This window comes from Pyrus communis, chromosome 5 (assembly GCF_041283825.1).
Source record: "Pyrus communis isolate YQ-2024b chromosome 5, ASM4128382v1, whole genome shotgun sequence".
Lineage (NCBI taxonomy): Eukaryota > Viridiplantae > Streptophyta > Magnoliopsida > Rosales > Rosaceae > Pyrus > Pyrus communis.
The window spans coordinates 3658860-3677494 of NC_142569.1; the positions used below are offsets into that span (position 1 = coordinate 3658860).

General features: G+C 38.8%; 2 protein-coding genes, 1 long non-coding RNA gene and 1 pseudogene across 3 annotated transcripts; 1 reads left to right on the top strand and 3 right to left on the bottom strand.

Annotated features, from left to right (window-relative positions):
* Positions 1-1063: 1063 nt before the first annotated feature.
* Positions 1064-2969, bottom strand: LOC137725228 (CBL-interacting serine/threonine-protein kinase 12). The gene is made up of 2 exons (XM_088693819.1): positions 1268-2969; positions 1064-1165 (listed from the first exon to the last, which is right to left on the bottom strand). Exon 1 carries the CDS (start codon positions 2764-2766, stop codon positions 1288-1290), a length of 1479 nt encoding a protein of 492 aa, XP_088549945.1. The 5' UTR covers positions 2767-2969; the 3' UTR covers positions 1064-1165; positions 1268-1287.
* A 3858-nt stretch (positions 2970-6827) lies between these two features.
* Positions 6828-8646, bottom strand: LOC148696575 (uncharacterized). Its single transcript, XR_015962287.1, has 4 exons — positions 8410-8646; positions 7474-8240; positions 7236-7315; positions 6828-7015 (listed from the first exon to the last, which is right to left on the bottom strand). It is a non-coding gene; the product is annotated as an uncharacterized LOC148696575 (long non-coding RNA).
* Positions 8647-9161: 515 nt separating this feature from the next.
* On the bottom strand, positions 9162-9919 carry LOC148696576 (putative glutathione peroxidase 8 pseudogene; annotated as a pseudogene).
* Positions 9920-14081: 4162 nt separating this feature from the next.
* LOC137726381 (calmodulin-binding receptor kinase CaMRLK) lies at positions 14082-17481 on the top strand. Its single transcript, XM_068465302.2, has 2 exons — positions 14082-15816; positions 16532-17481. Exons 1-2 carry the CDS (start codon positions 14391-14393, stop codon positions 17188-17190), a joined length of 2085 nt encoding a protein of 694 aa, XP_068321403.2. The 5' UTR covers positions 14082-14390; the 3' UTR covers positions 17191-17481.
* Positions 17482-18635: the final 1154 nt, after the last annotated feature.

Genomic DNA, 18635 nt, shown 5'->3' on the forward strand with positions numbered 1-18635 from the left:
ACCACCTTCGATGGTGCATAAAAATGCAGATCCAAAGTGGTCCATGGCTTCAAATCCTAACATCCTTTCTATCCACACCATTTCACCTAATTTGGGTGATGAAACTGACCTCTCCACTTCATTGCAGAAAATAAAAGTTTGACCTAAAGGTGCAGCCAAAAGAGGAAGGGAACTGGGCAATCCAACAAAATGCGACTCAACTAGGTCGAAACCAGATGCCTATATAGGGATAGTGTGGACAAAACATCCGCCACAATGGCGTATCCAGTGTACGCAAGTCTTTCTCGTGTTTACAGAGAGAGACTTACCCGAACTCAACGTTGTTAACTCAAGATTGCAGAAAGCATCAAAGAGTGCAAAATCAGTCGCAAAAACGAAATTATCTATATGCATAGGTATGCAATGTATTGCTCAACTGGACGATTAGATTTAACTGTTCAAAAGATGAAACCATCGTATCTGACAACTTAAAAGATCCCACAACACAATGTATGCAAAACATTAATGCCAATGTTTTAAAAGGCAAAGGCAAAGCCAAGACGTTTCACGGATACACCCGCCTAGGCGAAAGTCTTGAGGCGTGTGACCTAAAATTATTAATATATATATAGCTATATATAATGTAATCCACAATACAGTCGAAATCAAACATTATAGAAGAATAATCAACAATCAAATAAAAAATTTCTTCACGGTAGGTGAGAAACCCTAACCTTAAAAATAATAATAATAATAATAAAAAAAAAAAAGCCCCAGCTGACGCCTCAGGCGCTTAGGCACGCCTCGACCATGCTTAGGTGAGTTCAAGCCTACTCCCGCTGGACAGAGGCGTTTTCCTCACCGCCCTGCCTCAAAGGTTGCCTAGGCGCACCTCAAGGCTTGTTTTTTAAAACACTGGTTAATGCATTGTAGAATTTTTGCGCAAAAATAGTAACTACTCATTTAGGAAGGACAAATGTCATCAAAATCCACTGCAATTATGTTATAAGAACAAAAGAGTATTGTTTTGGATTTTTTATATCATATACACTCATACATTCAGCCACCACAAACACATCCAAGGTATGAATTGAAATTTTGTATTCCATTCTCTGTAATCTAATCTATAGCTTTCTCGATACAAGAACAGAGCATACATTACATAGCAAGTATCTAACAGCTCCACCTAATTCCCAAAACAAAACCATAAGAAACTGAAAAAAAATCAATGAAAGATGAACCTTTACATTAGCCTCAGAAAATCAGAAAACAAGGGATTGAATCGTACCGATTTCCCATTCTTCTTCCCTACTCAGTATCCGAAGGTAGATACGGAGCGGCAGCGGCAGCGGAAGCGGCAGCACCGGCAGCATTCTCCTCAATCATCAAGTTCTGCAACCCCGGTCTCAATTCGGTATTACAAAACTGCTCGTACTCAGCTCTGTCCCCTGCTTTCTTCTTAACCTCCAACACCACCAACTTAGGCGTAAGTTCGAATATCTCAGCCGCAATTGTCAATGGCCCCTTAACACCTTCCCTAGACCCTTCCAAGCTCACTCTGCAATCCTTCTTCCTCACCGAAAAGCTCACAACTTTCGCAATCTCCTCCAATTTCGATATGATGGTCGAAACAGGGGCGCCTGACACAAACCTCGGCTCCTCTCCCCGCTCCTCAAACAACCCGGACAAATCAAACCCGGGGGAAAACGAGATTATATCAAACGCATTCAGGCTAGCCGGTCTGGGTAAAGATGTAATCTTTCTTCTGGTCTCAAACTCCGCCTCAGATTCCGACATACAATCTGAAACAGAGCTCACATCACTAAACCTGTCCTCCTCATCATCATCAACAACATTGCAGAGCCGATCATCGTGATCAATGTAAAACTTGATGTGCTTAAAACCCTTTTTAAACCACCGATTCTCCATAACCTCCGGGATTGTAATCCTCGACTCCGGATTCGTGTCGAGAAGGCGGGTTAGAAGCCTAACAAGCTCGGCACTGAACCATCTGGGGCATCGAAATTCGCCTTTGTAGATCTTCTTGTACATCGCCATAACATTCTGGTCATGGAAGGGTAAATATCCAGCCATGAGCACAAACAAAACAACACCACAAGACCAAATATCCACCTTCGCGGCGTCGTACCCTTTCCGGCCCAAAACCTCCGGGGCGACGTACGCCGGCGTGCCGCAAAACGTGTGAAAGAGACCATCTTGTCGAATTTCATCAGAAACCGCGCTCAACCCAAAATCTGAAACCTTGAGGTCTCCGTTCTCGTCGAGCAATAGGTTCTCCGGCTTCAAATCGCGGTGATAGACGCCGCGGGCGTGGCAGAATCCGACGGCGGAGACTAGCTGCTGGAAGTACTTTCTCGCCACTTCCTCCTTCAGCCGGCCCTTTGCGACCTTGTTAAAGAGCTCGCCGCCGCGGACGTATTCCATCACGAAATAGATCTTGGCTTTCGTGGCCATGACCTCGAAAAGCTGGACGATGTTCGGGTGGCGAACGCGGCGGAGGATCGAGATCTCCCGCTTTATGTGAGCGATCAAACCGCCCTTGAGGATCTTCTCCTTGTCGATGACTTTGATTGCGACGCTCTCGTTGGTTTTGACGTTTTTGGCGAGGTATACTTTGGCGAAGGTGCCATGGCCGAGGAGTTTGCCGATTTCGAAGCGACCAAGAAGCAGAGCAGGGCAGTTTTTGGATTTGCTGGTTGTGCGGGTTGGGCTTGATGGGGTGGAAGTGCTGCCGTGGTCGGTGGTTTTGGGGTTGAGGTCTGCCATTCCTTTGGGAATGGACGGCCGGTCCTCTCTCTCTCGATTTCTCAAAGTAGGGGTTTTTTGTGTTATTGTTTTTATTGGTGATTTGAATGATTGAATTTCTTAGGCTTTTTGTGGAGTTTGGGAATTGTTGGGGATGTGGGTTGTTGGTTTGTTGGGAGTTTGTAATTTTGAGTGGTGGGTGTAGAAAGCAGACGTTTTATATGGATTTGGAGACATGGTTGCTCTCATAGGGTAGCAGTATATACCCTCGACCCCCACTCCAATATTTTGCATTTTTTCTATTTTTGTTTTTATTTTTTTATAGCTTAAATTTTAAAATTTAAATATGTATGCGCGGCGGTTTGGGGTATACCGCTTAGGCACCTAAGCGGGTCTGGACAGATTAGGTGGATTTAAGTAAATTTACTATATATCATATAAATGAGTGTCTACTTATAATTTAAAAACATATAATTTTATTAAAATTCATAAACCGCAAAATAGAGTGACATAGATTACAGCATTAGAAGATAATGAAAACATGATAAACAAGCATACAATGTGTGTTCATCTAAATATTCAATAAGTCTCTTAAAATTATTGAAAAAATAAATAAAATGCAAAATGAATGTTATTTATTTTTTGTCTGAATGAGAGTCTGGACCTAGGTGGGTTTGAACGGTCTAGTCGCATTTCTTAATTTTCAAAAACCTACAAATTAATCGGGAACGATCTCCAACCACCTAATGCCTAGACGGGGCTAGGCGGGAATTTCATTGTTGTCTTTTTTTTTTCTTTTTTTCTTTTTTTGTTAGAAAAGGCTAAAGCTTTGTTGTAACGAAAAAAAAAACGTTAAGTTTTTGGTAGCAACCGACCCAAATTCCAAAACGCAATCGCATGTCAAATGTTTCCCTCCTACAATCGCATGTGACAAATATATTCTCACAAAACAATAGGAGTCTATTATATTAATAAGTTGGTGAAAGATACGTAACAATATTGTTATATAACAAGTTAAAAGAAATATATCATTTGATGGGAAGTAGGCGTCTCTGAAATAACCATTCATTTACTGTCAAGCATCACATTGCAAGTTCGCAAATTGAAGTCTCAAAAAGTCGGTACCGTTATTTCACGCGGAAGATTACGAGTCAAACTTTTATCGGAAATGTTGATATACAACTACAAACTTTTTAACTAAAAGAGAAAATTATTTACCAAAAAGAGAGATTCAAATAAATAATAAAAATGCCTACGGAATTTGCTCAAAGATCAAAGCAGAACATGCTAAAAACATAAGAGCGGCAACTTCCATGGTGAACGCCTCAACCTAAATTAATTTGAATCATATTATTGTTAATTGATTGTCATACTACGTTAATTTTTTTTTTTTAACATAGATAATATCGTTTATTAAAAAATATAAAAACATATATTAATCTGGTAGATATACATACAAAGTTTAACGACTCTTTCTGTGTTGGAACAGTCAATCGTCTCAGGATCCCTTCAAACAAGATCTAGAGGGAGACGTGAGACCTGGCTAGCGCATATCCAACCAAGTAATATCCAACCACCTTCTGGCTAACTAGTGTGTTTTACACAATGATGCTAACTATGTCACACCTAGGGCCTAGGCAATCTATTTCTTACGTAATTCATAAACGATTAACTTATAATAGTGTCACAAATGCGTGGATGTTGTTATTGTGATAATATGTGGCACAATACGATGACACAACCTCATCATGGGATGAATGTAAGACTCAATATCTATATGAAAGAAATGCTAAAAAAACTCTCAATGTGAGATTATGAACTCTCTGTCACTTCACGTTTTTACACAATATTTTATACTGTTGGTACAAAAATTGTGCCAAAAACTTGAGGTGAGGAAGAGTCTATAGAGAGTCTCACGTTTGAAAGTCTCCTTAGCATTTCTCATGTATGTGATTAACACTACTCAACTAATTGTATATTAATTAACCCTAATTTGTCTCATTTACTTGTTTCATGTTTAAAGAGTACTACGAATTATTGTGTATCGTAATTTATTTTGTACAATTTTGTAAATCGACCACTTGTGGTTGGACATAAACATGAGACGAGTACACATGTATCAATCTAAACATGACTTTGTTTGTACACGACATATTGTAAGTAAGTTTCACACCACTTAATGTCTTAGACAAGTTATTTTTCTTTGATACAAGTAACATAGATGCATAAGGGTACGCTTTAAAGTTTAAACCACTTAAACTACAAGTACATTGCTAAACAATTTTCAATGAAAATGCTAAGGTGACAATCTTTTTAATTATATCACAATTATAAACCACCTTATGTGACAAGTGATGTGGCATGCCAAGTCCTTTAAAGCAATCCAAGTGTATTTTAAAACTTTCAGTCTCCTAATTAAACTAATTACAAAGCATCTCTAAATAAGATGTTAAAACTGCTACTTTGACATGCAATAGTAAAAAATCTCTCAAACCGAGCCTTAAATTTCTTACATGAAGTTGAGTCAATTGAAGGCAAACCCTTTGCTATCATTTTTTTATATCTGATGTCAAATTGATTTAATAATTGTTCAATAGGTGTGATGCAATTCATAATGAACAAATCATGTTGTGTGTTATAAGTATTTGATTAGTTGTCTCAATAATTAAACCGTACAAAGAGATGGAAAAAATTATATACTGACATTTTTATTTAACATATGTAGACCATACCTAATTATAAAATTATAGAATAACATTTTGTCTCAATACTTCAATAAAGCAAAAAATTGTATAAAATGTCAAATTACCACATAAACTATCAAATATCATAGATTTTTAGTCAAATTATTACTACTCTAATTGAGTTAAAGTTAAATAAACGTTGCTACAATTTTCTCTTAACTAATTACATCGTCACCGTGTAAAAATTAAATCTGGTCACGTGCTTTTCTAAGCTTCAACTGCATGGTATCGTTTGCTGCCCGTAGTTCTAGAGGAATATACAAGGGGACTTATTCAGCACGGCACGACACACGATACTCAATCGACGAATTTGAAATAGGGAAGTTGACGACTTAATGATGAAGTAAGTCATCTTGATGGTCGGCGCTGATTTACACATCTACGGCACGCAGCTGTTACAGAATCTTCAGCATTGCCGCGTCTTTGACCATTTTACCCTTTTATTTAATCATAATGATATTGGGCCTCCATAATTTTATGATTGCAGTCCACGTGAGTGGAAGCCCTGGGTAGGGTGGTGGGGAGGGTTTTAGCCGTCCATGATGAAATATTCAAGTGGGTAAAGGAAAAAAGGTGCCACCCATCAATCCATGAAAAATAATTTATAATTACCGATGAGGGTTGGCTTAGTTGGTAAGATCCTTGTTTTGTTTGTCGTTCTGCCAAAGTTTAAGCCTTGCTACTAGCAGTTTTCGTTAGTGCACGATCTGTAAATTCTTACCTAAATCCATACCAATGACAGCTAGTACCACTCGTAAGTCCCTCCGACTCAAAGTTGTGGGAATACCCTAATGCTGATGGTGAGAATAACCAATCTCTTACTAAAATTTTTGTACCAAAAGAAAAAATTACAAATTTCGGTTACCAAACTCTTAGGGAAATAACTAAATATTTGAAAATTAATAGCCAGATATGTAGTATAATTCCTGCAAGACAGCTTCATGACTACCGGGCATTTCTTCTTTTTCTATAGCTACCGTCAACTAAAAGAAATACAAATTATGTTTCTTGTTGGATGAGCCCAGCTTACAACTTCTAGCAGATCAAGTGGAATCTAAAATGTGAAGGTCCAACGAGATTCTTTGACATCAAATGGCCCAGGTTTCAAGCTCTAGTTTTCCATGAATGGTAACAATTTACTTATATACGATCAAGTTTCCTTAAGCTGAAAAACGTGAGCGTAGCTACATTAGCTGGATGGATGCGCTCACTCTACGTGCTCAAGTTCAATTCTCATCCTCGCTGTTTAGATTAATTTAAAGTAGAAAGTAAGTACCATATTAACAAAGTAAAATATACAAAATACATACGATGTTGAATTGATTGCTATGTCGAATTAATATGCTAAGCACTTGCAGTTGCTGAACAATTTTAAATGAGCAGAAGTTAGAGCTCCAAGCTTCAATTGACTGAATAAAAAGTTCTGCAACATAGCAGAAGAAGAGGATTTTTCAGGTTATGTCAGGAAAACTATTTGCAAAACAAGATGGCTCATCTTCTGGTCTACAGGCTGGGAAATGTTCTTCCTGTCCAACGATACGAACAGACGGTGAGAAACTGATCAGCTAGGTGAAGAAACAACTTGCTAAAACAACAAGAGAAAATTTTATGCAAGCGCACGTCCAAACTGTGATACTTCTTTCATGTAAGGGGCGGATCGAGTATTTGAAATGAAACATCTCAGACATGAATAACGCAAACACAAGCTGGGAGAAGGGAGAGAGAGGAAGAGATTTAGGCACAAACCTGCAGCCTTCTGGCTCGGAGAAACCGTACGACTATTTGATAAGGCGATAAATGATCTTGGGAAAATGCTGAGGTCTCCCCTATTAGTTTTTCCCATGACAGAAGAAGAAAGAAACAGAAACAAAACAACAAAACAAAACATTATAAGTCTACAAGATTAATTCATAATTCTTGGAAACAATTTGCTATAAATAACAGTGTAAAGGAACAAAACCGACAGTAGAGCAACAACACAAACCTGAAAATCCAGTCACGCCACTAAAATCGCCAGGGCTTATACAGGAATAGAACTTAGAAAATTCAAATTCATCCATCTTTAATTTCTGCATGAAATAAAGGAAAAGATTTATAACTCAATCACATATTAATACAAATTATTTAACTTCTCCATGACCAAAAAAGAAGGCAAGATGCAAATATTCAACATTGTGTGGTACTGGTTTTTACAGAAAGAGGAGCAAACAAAATTGTGAGAGATCATCAGCCACAATTTGGACTTTAGAGCTACCACCCTGTAAATCATAGAAGAAACGCTTGGAGTCGGAGGACGACATTTTGTTCAGTATTTGCCCTAATGGAGGGAGAAAATTAAGTTATTGCTCAATTCAACAAAAACATAGTGAAATTAAGTGGCAAAAAATTAATCAAAATTTCAACCCTAGGTAATTATCAATGGATCACACATCATGTTGGTTAGGTCAGTTGTGTGTCCGTCCCTTTTCACCATGTTCAAATCGATTTTCCCCGCAAATAGTAGAAGTTTAGAATATCCTCTAATAAAAAATAACTAGTTTTGATACCATCCAAGGATACTGTGATGTTCTCTCTAAGCTCCCCCTTGTTGAGGCGGCCTCCATACTCCTTTATGTAATGAGCGATCTTCATTGAAGCAGAGAACCCATTGCGATGCTTATTAGGGTTTGGTTTATGATTCGTCTTCTATTGCTCGGCAGCTTCTCTCTTCGCGGCATTTTGAGGCCTCACGGTGGACTTCATCTCTTTGCCCTGTGTAAAATCTTATCAAATGACTGAGAAGTAGAATTGGCCAGAATAATTGTATTGATATTAGTCTTCTACCTTCACACAGAGATCGAGTTCCCTATATACAAAAAAAGCAGCTAATCCTGCACTACTGCTATACAAGAAAGGAAGCAAAAATATACAGATAAATTACTGATTGGTTGAGAAGATTGTGGTGGCGGCAGCGATAATGGCTCCTTTTCTGATGTTGTAATCTCAGAGATAAGGATTTTGAGAAGAAGGTTAAGGTGGTGGATGATACGGTGGCGTTTGGCCACGCTCTGGAGGTGGCGGAGCTCTTCCAAATCCAACGTCAACTCCTCTGCCATATTTCCTCCCTCTTTGATGCTACAAGTACGAGGTTGAAGGTTCACACAGCGGATGGATTCTGATTAGGGGTTTTATATATTTTTTGTCACGTTCGGTTTGTGTCTGCGATTAGTAGGGGTGGGTTCAAAAAACCGAAAATCGAAAAAAACCGACAACTGAATCGGACCGAGGTCGAAAAAAACCGAACCACTAAAAAACCGAACCGAATCTGACCAGTTCAGTTTCGGTTTTTGAGGCTCGGAAACCGAACCGATATATATATAATTTTTTTGAATATTTATAAATAGTTTAGTCATACAATCATAACAAAATAGAACCTGTTGCCAAGTTGGTTTCAGTGAAACTTTACAAGCAGGAGGCTCCAGGATTTGTGAGATTATTTTTAATTTTTTAATTTTTTTAACAAAACCCTTAACTGTAACGCCGCCGGTGTATGACTGTAAGTTGTTGTAACCCTAACCCTCCTCCTCCTTATTTTTCATTCCCCTGAGCCTCTTCTCTTTAGACTCTCGTTCCCTCCCTTCCCTGCCTTCAGTTCTTCTTCTTCAGTTCAGAGTTCTTTCATGAACCCTAGGCCTAAACCCAGTAGTAACCCTCTCGCAGTCTCGCGCAGCCTGAGGCCCTGAGCCTTCTCTCTCTCTCCAGTGATTCATTAATAGGGACATAGTCACTTTTGGGAAAAGCGATTATTGCCTCAGAAGTGATTATAACCCCTTCTAATGACAGCCTGAGGCCCTGACCGACAGGTTTCCCCTGCTGGTCAACAAGAAACTTAGCAAAGTTCCACTGGATATCGTCATCGAAGAATCCCCATTTGCCTAACTTCAAGAACTTGTACAACGGAGCAGTATTAAACCCGTTTACTTCAATCTAACACAAGAACAAAAATGGTAAATTTAAAAGTGTGCAATAATTACAAAAACGTCCAAGAACACATCTACAACTCTTAACCTACAAAATTCCTAACGGGAGTTATAAATAAGCACTGATATAGAACAATTATACATATATGAAATTCTAGAAGTTTAAGTTTGTTAGCATGCGCATAGTTACAATGCAGTTGTTCGTCGTTTTACAAAGACAATGCATGAGGCATCCAGTCGAACAATCTTCTGGCTTGCCTAAAAGTCTAATATGTTTACACTGTTGGAACGCAGATGCAACATAACCTAGTGTTTCGATTCTGAATCTACCTTGTTAAAAATAAGGAATGCTGTTTTGAAACGAGTGCAGGCAAACTCTTGAATCTGTTCATTACTTCCTGGTTCCTGAGCAGCAAACTGGTTGCACGGAAATGCCAGAATCTCCAAGCCTGCGCCGCACCCCTGGTACATGATACAAAGGAGAAGAAGTAAAGAGAATAGTAGAAATATTTCTGTAACCTTTTGACCTAGTAATTGAGTTTACGACGAAAATGTTTTTTCATATTACAAAACTGAAGGAATTCTTGTTCTTCTCGTAAATATTAGACTGTTGCAGAAGCAAAACGGAATAAATTTAATTACTAGAAGAAAAAAAACTTCATCGATCGATGGCAGCTCAAGACTAAATTTTCTAGAAACCTGGTTGTTACAGTTAAATTTTTTAATGGTTGTTAAAATGGCAGGCATGAAAAAATAACATCAGCTCAGAATCCATACCTTTAATTGAACTTTGATTATAATTGAACTTTGAATTGAATGTTTATTTTCATTGTCTTTGAGACTATGATTATATTAGAAATTTGGAATGCTTATTTTGAGTCTTGACGATTATGTTGAAATAGGACTTATTACAAAATGGATGCAAATTGTTTTCATATATTTTTTTAAGCTACTTGGAGAAAGAAAGAAAGAAAAAAAATAATAAATAAATAAATAAAAAACCGAACCGAACCAAACAGTAATTTCGGTTCGGTTTCCGGTTTTCGTAAAAAACCGAACCGAACGGAACCGAACCCACCCCTAGCGATTAGGGTTCAGTATGTGAATTGCAGTCGTAGTGACAAAGAAATGGGTCGGGCGGCAAAATTCATAATCCATGTAGAAGGCCCACTTTCCACATAAATTCGTGTCCATGAACAAGGAGGGTCCAAGATAAAGTGTCATCCTCGTAACCCTTGTACCCGTGCAATTCCTCATCGAATTTCCTATATCCAAATTGGTTATAGATTTCCCCAGCAGAATACAGTTTCACTAGAAAAAAATGTACATTTTCAAAATTCTTTGTATTTTGAAAATTTTTCATAATTAATTGAAAATTGTGATAAAAATTCAATAGTGATTTATGAAAAAAAAAAACACTAAAGTTAATTAGTATTCATTGGTGATCTAAAATATCTCACTAATTTTCGGGCTAGTTTAAAATGTTTTTTCAATATTCACTTGTGCTTTTACTAAAAATTAATTTCAAAAATATTTTCACCAAAAGTGTTTTGTCATTTTAAAAAGCATTTTCAAACAGACCATATACTAAAATAAAAAAATAGAGATAAAATGGAAGGTGTGAATTAGGGGATAGAAATTGGGCTGATAACCCATGATAATCAAAATTATAACCGAATTATATACCTGAAACTTTTCTACCGCTATCAAATATTTGAAGCCACAAGTTTGAATCACTCTCTCTACTTCATTCATGTACTTGTAAGTTGTAACGTCAAAGTCTTAGTATGGGCCATGGGTCATACCATATTGTCCAACTTGATTAGAATTATGTATGAAGAAAAAATGTATATATAATTTGATGTTGGAGTGTCGGGTTTGTTACCTTAATTATGTTTAAAATATTCCCAGATCTTGGTTGGTTTTTGATAATTCCAAACGTTGTGTTAGTTGTCATTCGATGGAAGTTTGGTTTGGAGTTTCGTGTGGATTAGGTGATACCTTGTATGCATATAATAAACTTGAACCTCCAAATGTTTCAAGTATAATCTATTTTATTCACCAAAAGAAGAAACTCCCAGCAGAAGTGAGCCAAATATCACGTGCCAATAGAATTTGTGAGTGGATTAAGTTTGCTTTTGCCGCCTTCCAAATCCACAGGAATTATTCTGTGGACATCTTTGATGCAGAATTTGCAGAGTGCAGTAACTATATAAGTTTGATTAATTGCACTCCACTTCCTGATGTCTTGTTTCAAATGGGAACAGGTATTAGCTGGTGTGGATTGAAGAGGTAGTGGAATCAGATCACATTTGCAGTAGTTTGAAATTACCACAGATTAGGACTCGTTGACGGAGGTCAGAGGCTGGTTTGACTAGGGTTTTTGGGTCAAAGGTCGATGAGTGGCATAATTTTGATTTGTGAGTGATATTCATATATGATGATGAAGTATATGTGAATTTACTATCCACCCAACATTTGATGCAAAATGTCTTCAATCTACAAAATGGTTCTACATAGGATTGAGATTATTTCTGGATTTCTATTTTCGGAGCAAATAGTCTCGAAAATTTGGCCATGAGAGAGAGAGATCAGAGCGTGAGTTTGTACTAGTAGTGGGCTAGTGTGATGAACTAATGAGAGCTGCATGGTTTAAATTAAATATCCGGATTTCCAGGTTCGTTTACTCCAAAGATAGAGATCCAGAGATGATGTCATTCCTAGTTTCATACTTCACATCATCAAATATCAGGGTGGCACTATAAATACAGTCATGATTTTCTTGGCAAAGTATGTGCTTATCAAAACGAATGCAATGCGTTGTTCTTTGTTTGTTGTGGATTGAAAACCTTATTTGACAAACCATGCATGCGTGCAGTATAGTCAGGAAGGATATTAGGGTAATTCGCTCGGCATGTGGGCTTATCCTAGCCCTTCATGCTTGTTCCCGCGTGGCATATCAGCAGAACATCCCAATTTTGACAAGAAGCTCTCTAATCCAAAATCTTCAAAAGGCCAAATATTCACTGCAGCCTGAGATTTTTGCCACTTCCGTTGAAATTTGCATCCCCTTCTGGACAAAAAAATTGACCCTCTGTCCCTCTCACTTGCAAACCTGTAATTAGCTTGCTCCCACCAATCCTCTGTTCCCCACCTAATCCTGCGCTCTAATTATTTCATTCTTAGAATATTACGTACAAGTTATCATAAATGGTACAGTTGACGCGGAGTGAAGCAGCAGTACTTTGAAAGATTGCTGTACTATTTTGTTGGTCATTTACAAATGTTCGTACTTAATATACGATATTTATAGCTTAGAAACATCGTAATAACCAAGCTGGTAGTAACAGAAAACCCGAAATTATTTAATTTCTGAGAGCTTTGGGTTCCCAGGTGGCCAAGTCTTTTTATCTCGACCAAAGAGTCCCCTCCCCTCCCCTGCTAATTGATTTAAAAGCACCAATGACCATAAGCTCATATTTGGCTGAGGATAAACGAATCCAACCAATACAACAGATGACCGAATATTGCCATTAAAATAAGAAAAAAAAAGAGGCAAAAGAGCAAGTTCATATGAAAACCTCTGTCGTTTTGGAATTAAACCGTGCAAATGAAAGAAACTTCGCAATCACCGCATCAGTGACCGGCGATATTTCAAGTCAGACTCTCGAAGTCGTCAGTCAACCAACCAAATCCAAACGACTTCCATTATCCATCAGTTTTTCTTCAACTGTTACAGTTGCTCACCGCGTTAGATTTCCCCCTCATACTTAAACACCTTTTAGCTGTGATTTGAGATTAATCAAAATGGATATCTGACAATGCTAGTAAACGAATAATGCTAAAGAGATCACATTTATATTTGACGATAAGCTCTAAAACGGTGGTATAAAAAGGTCATACAAATAAATATGGTCTCTTTAATATTTTTTTTGTAAGTATTTATGTATAGGAGAAGCTTTTCGAAATAGAGTTCTAACTGTTTTTGACAAAAAAAAAAAATTAAAAAATATTTTTGGTCATATAAGTGATATTTGGAGAAACACTTGTCAAATACTTCTTAAGAACTTTCAAGTTTTTTTTTCTTTCAAAAAGCACATGAATTCAACATATTTAAATTAAAAACTTATAGTAAAATCACTTATAAGCATAAGTGTTGGGGTCAATACAATTTCTGTTGATGAAGCTTTAGCCTTAAGAGATGCTTTGTGGACTGTAAAAATGAAAGGCTATACAAATGTGGATGTCGAGGGAGATTCAAAGTTGGTCATTGATGCTATAACCAGGATTAGCACAACACCTTGGGGGCTGAAGAATATTATTAAAAACATCGAGTGGCTGGCAAATTCGTTTGATTCAATCTCTTAGGAGTATGTATTTAACGAAGTAAATTTTGTGGCCGATTTTGTCACTAGTGTATACTTTAAAATTACAAACCTATGTATTTGGGATAAGTATTTGCCGTCTTTGGCAAGTAGAGCTATCATGTTTGATTGTATTGATACTAATTGTAACCATGGTCATTCGATCTAATTTATTTTATTTTTTTTTGAGGAAAAAAAAGGTGTTTTCTCATAATATAATCCTAAATGAGCCCTTAAGGTGTTTTCTCTCACATTCATTACATCAAGAACGCTTTGTTTCGAAAACTTGTCCTTGTAACAGGCTTTTTCTCTGTAGAAGACTTCTTCCGAATAGCATAGTGGTCCTATTTTTTCTCGTGCTCTCTAAATGGACATTTCCATCTTTACTTGTTAGTTTAGCTTTTGGTCAATCACCACACTATACTAACTCCCCTTAACATTTACTAGGCCCCCAGTTTCCTCCATTACACCATTTCATTTATTCATTATATTCTCTCACCCTCTTTCTGTTTCTCTCTCTCTCTCTCTCCTTCTCTCATGGAATTCGAAAATTAAAGCCCAGTTTTGCAGGGGAACAAATGAGAATCCTGCTTAGATATTCACTTCTTCTGGTGCTGATTGCAGCAGCAGAAGCAGAATCCACCTGCAACAGCACAGACCAAGCCCAAATCTTCAAGGCATTCAAATCAGTCTCCGGTTTCAACCTCTCCTGGCTCCAAAATTCGAAGCGACCCAACTGCTCCAACCCAACCATCACTCAAATCAACCTCCCCTCCAGAAACCTAACCGGAATAATCTCATGGAAGTACCTCAGAAACTTGTCGAATCTGCAGGCCCTCGATCTCTCTTCCAACAATCTCAAGGGCTCCGTCCCGGGCTGGTTCTGGTCCCTCCCGAACCTGGTCCGAGTCAATCTCTCCAAGAACCGGCTCGGAGGGAGCTTCGGGCTCGAACACACATCCGGAAACGGCTCAGTTTCTTCGGTCCAGGAGCTCAATCTCTCGTATAACCGGTACACCAACTTGGGTCAGCTGTCTGGGTTCCCGAACCTTACATTTCTCGACCTTTCCCACAACGATTTGGGCACTCTGCAGCCGTCTGCTTTCTCCAACCTCAACAATTTGCAGCACCTCGACATCTCCAGCTGCAGAATTTCTGGGAGTCTAAAACCCATCTCTGTTTTGCACGGATTGAAGTATTTGGACATTTCGGACAACAAAATCAACGGTTCTTTCCCTTCGGATTTCCCTCCGCTAAAGGGCCTGAAATTCCTGAACATTTCGCTCAATAATCTCACCGGCCGGGTCGGACCGGAAGAGTACCAGAAATTCGGGAAAAGCGCTTTTATCCACGCCGGAAAAAACCTCACTCCTTTCGACAGTTCCAAAACCAAAGCCCCAAGCTTTCACACTTCCAATGCAAACCCACCTCACAAAACCCTCCAAAAACAAAAACCCATGACCCAAGAATCCCCCCACAAAGAACCCAAGTCGCAAAAATCCCATAAGATTCTTGTTCTGAGCTTATCCTGCGCATCCGCACTTGTAATCCTTCTGTCCATAAGCACGTGCGTAGCTTGCATATGCAGGAAAAAGTACTTTGCCAAAAAGCACAAATGGGCTATTTCCAAACCGGTTCAGTTAGTCCCGTTCAAGATCGAGAAATCGGGACCGTTCTCTTTCGAGACCGAGTCGGGGACGTCGTGGGTCGCGGACGTCAAGGATCCGACGTCGGCTCCGGTGGTGATGTTCGAGAAGCCGTTGCTGAACTTGACGTTTAAGGACTTGATCGCTGCAACGTCGCACTTTGGCAAGGACTCCCAGCTCGCCGAGGGAAGGTGTGGGCCCGTCTACACCGCCGTGCTTCCCGGCGACCTCCACGTGGCTATAAAGGTGCTGGAGAACGCCAGGGACGTCGATTACGATGACGCGGTGCAAATGTTTGAAAATCTTTCGAGATTGAAACATCCCAACCTGCTGCCTCTCTCCGGTTACTGCATTGCAGGTACTGCGCATTTCACACACTCACTCTCTCACGATAAATTTTTAGTTGGGACGAAAACCAAATGGTATACCATGTGTTTTAACAAGAGTGATAAAAAATTTTATTTTTTAAATTATTAACATTTTAGCACATATATCATATTATTTATATAATGACATGTTGTGGAGTATTATGTATAACGATCGGACTAAAAAAAATCTCTCCTCTCTCGCCCGCCGGCACCAGCCGGTCGGTCATTGGTTATCTCACCAAACGACATAAATGCGACACACGGGTTTTAATTGCAATGTCGTAAATGACAAGGGTCCGTACGTACGAGAGACTGTTTTGTCACCGTCGTCACGTACAATCTAATTTAGCACACATGCTATTGGTATGATTTTGTTCATAAATTTTCACGTGTTTACTGAAAATTTGTTTGTCCTCGCGAAATTTAACAATGTACCGGTATATAAAATGCATTAAAATATTGAACAAGTAAATTGTATGTCGCCCAATTTAAATATTGAACAATTAAATTGTATGTTGCTCAATTTAGAGGTTTAAACAACGGTGCATCTCATACATTGACGTTTAGGGGCTAAGTTCATGTCATTCTTTTTCTTCCTCATTTTCCTAATCCGGTTTATTAGATCATAAGTAAGTACACATTTCACTTAATCATATTTGAAACTAACTAAACATGTCATTAAACCCTATATATTTTTCTCTACAGGGAGAGAGAAGTTGGTATTGTACGAGTTCATGGCGAACGGGGACTTGCATAGATGGTTGCACGAGCTGCCCACCGGGGAGCCCAACGTGGAGGACTGGACTAGTGACACGTGGGAGCAAAGCTTTGTTAATGGAGCCTACTCGCCGGAAAAGAAAGGGTGGCTCACGCGCCACCGCATTGCGGTTGGAATAGCCCGTGGACTGGCGTACCTCCACCAGGCGGGGTCGAGCCCCGTAGTCCACGGTCACCTCGTAACTTTCAACATATTATTGGGTCCGGACTTCGAGCCGAGAATAGCCGATTTTGGTTTGAGAAGTATCGGGAGTCGGCGGGAAATTGGCGGCGGAGGTGAAGGCAGCGGTGCAGAGACGGATGTGTATTGTTTTGGGGTGGTGTTGATGGAGCTGTTGACGGGGAGGATGGGGACGGCGGAGACGGTGGTGTGGGTGAGGAGGATGGTGAGGGAAGGACGTGGTTTGGACGCGGTGGACGAGAAGTTGAGAGAAAGTGGGCAGTTGGAGAGGGAGATGGTGGAGAGCCTGCGAGTGGGGTACTTGTGTACGGCGGAGTCACCTGGGAAAAGGCCCAGCATGCAACAAGTCCTGGGTTTGCTCAAAGACATACATCCCAGTCCCACTGCCACTGTGGGCTTTGGCTGACTTCACTTCATTTCACGCCCCGTGAAACTGCGTGCAATTAGAAAATTAGAAATGAAAATCGAAATCATTTTTCATTTTTCGTTTTTCTTTTAGAATATCCGCGGTGCAAAACTCTGCTGCACATTCATGTTTATTTTTAGCCTTTATTGTCAACTGAAGAAGAATAAAGAAAGAAATAAACATAAGTGTGCTAAAAGAGAAAAAGAGTGCGGATGTTATTTCTCATGTCGTTTTGCACTATTCTGGATGTACATGTTCGCTTCAGTGCTTATAAAAAAAATGACTTATGCACGTTCAATTTCTCATTCCGCTTATTACTGTTTGCTTTTATGCGTTGATTTATTCAATTATAAGTTTAAATAAATATGGTGTGCAGAAAGAGAGAAGAGTATCGAAAATTCCTCTTATAAATAAGGAATACATGGTGCTAATATAAATTCTTTTTCCTACTTCCAAATCAAGAGTGAATGAATGGGACCACGTTTTGTTGTCTCAAATTTAAGAATTGTATAATCTTTCTTTTAGAAGATAGTGATGTGAATGCAAAAATCAAAAGAAAAAAATAAAATAAAAAAAGTTTGAGCCCATAAAAGTATGGAGAATGGGAGAGATGGTGGGGGGAGATGTTGAAGTTTAGGTGAGCAGAGAATCCCACTTATTGCTTGTCTCTTGTGAAGGATTCTCATCACCACCACCTCCTTTTCCCCCTTTCTTTTTGTTTCTACCTGCGACTCTGCTTTATTCGTTCATCTTTCTGGTGATTTATTATTTTAAATTTTCAAAAGAAAAAAGATAAATTAAAGAAGATTAATGAGACGTACTTTATAGTCGGATGGGCAGATCAGATACCTCTTCCTATGCATGAAATATGACAATTACGTGTTTGGTTTTGCAGGAGAATTTTCTAGTGGAGGGATGTTTGGCCGATGCCAATTGGCTGTATGTTTAATCTGTACATGTTTGGTATTGTTCAATGATTTTCACACGACGATGTTCAACGTTTTTGGCTATTTATGTCTGCAGAATCAAACCCGTGTGCTCCTTTTTGAGGTATCCTGTTATCATATGGAAACGCTAATTGAAATGGTCCATACATTGCATGTGTGAGCTATTGTCATCCATTAATGAAAGTGAGTCTCGTAATTTAACAATAGTTAACAACTCCTACTCGTTGATAGATGTTAATCTCATGCCTTATTAGCAGTTAACAAACAGACATGTATATTAACGATTATCGCTAACACAGTTCAATTGAAAATCCATGCGATAGTTAATATTGCATGTCATGGTTAAAGCAAAAGTGGAGATATTTCTGAGTCAGAAATGGTGTACAGGATAATAAGTCGTCATTGTCCAGCTTGATTAGTTTGAAGTCATGTCCTTGGAACTCCAATACCGGGGTGGATCTCTCTCCAGTCATAGCAGTGCAGGTAAAAGTAGAAAAG

Excerpts from the sequence above, each read along its gene's own strand:
- LOC137726381 (XM_068465302.2), top strand. The coding sequence starts at position 14,391 with ATGAGAATCCTGCTTAGATATTCACTTCTTCTGGTGCTGATTGCAGCA. Across the intron at positions 15,817-16,531 it reads CTCCGGTTACTGCATTGCAG|GGAGAGAGAAGTTGGTATTG; the intron begins GTACTGCGCATT and ends TTTTCTCTACAG.
- LOC137725228 (XM_088693819.1), bottom strand. The coding sequence starts at position 2,766 with ATGGCAGACCTCAACCCCAAAACCACCGACCACGGCAGCACTTCCACC.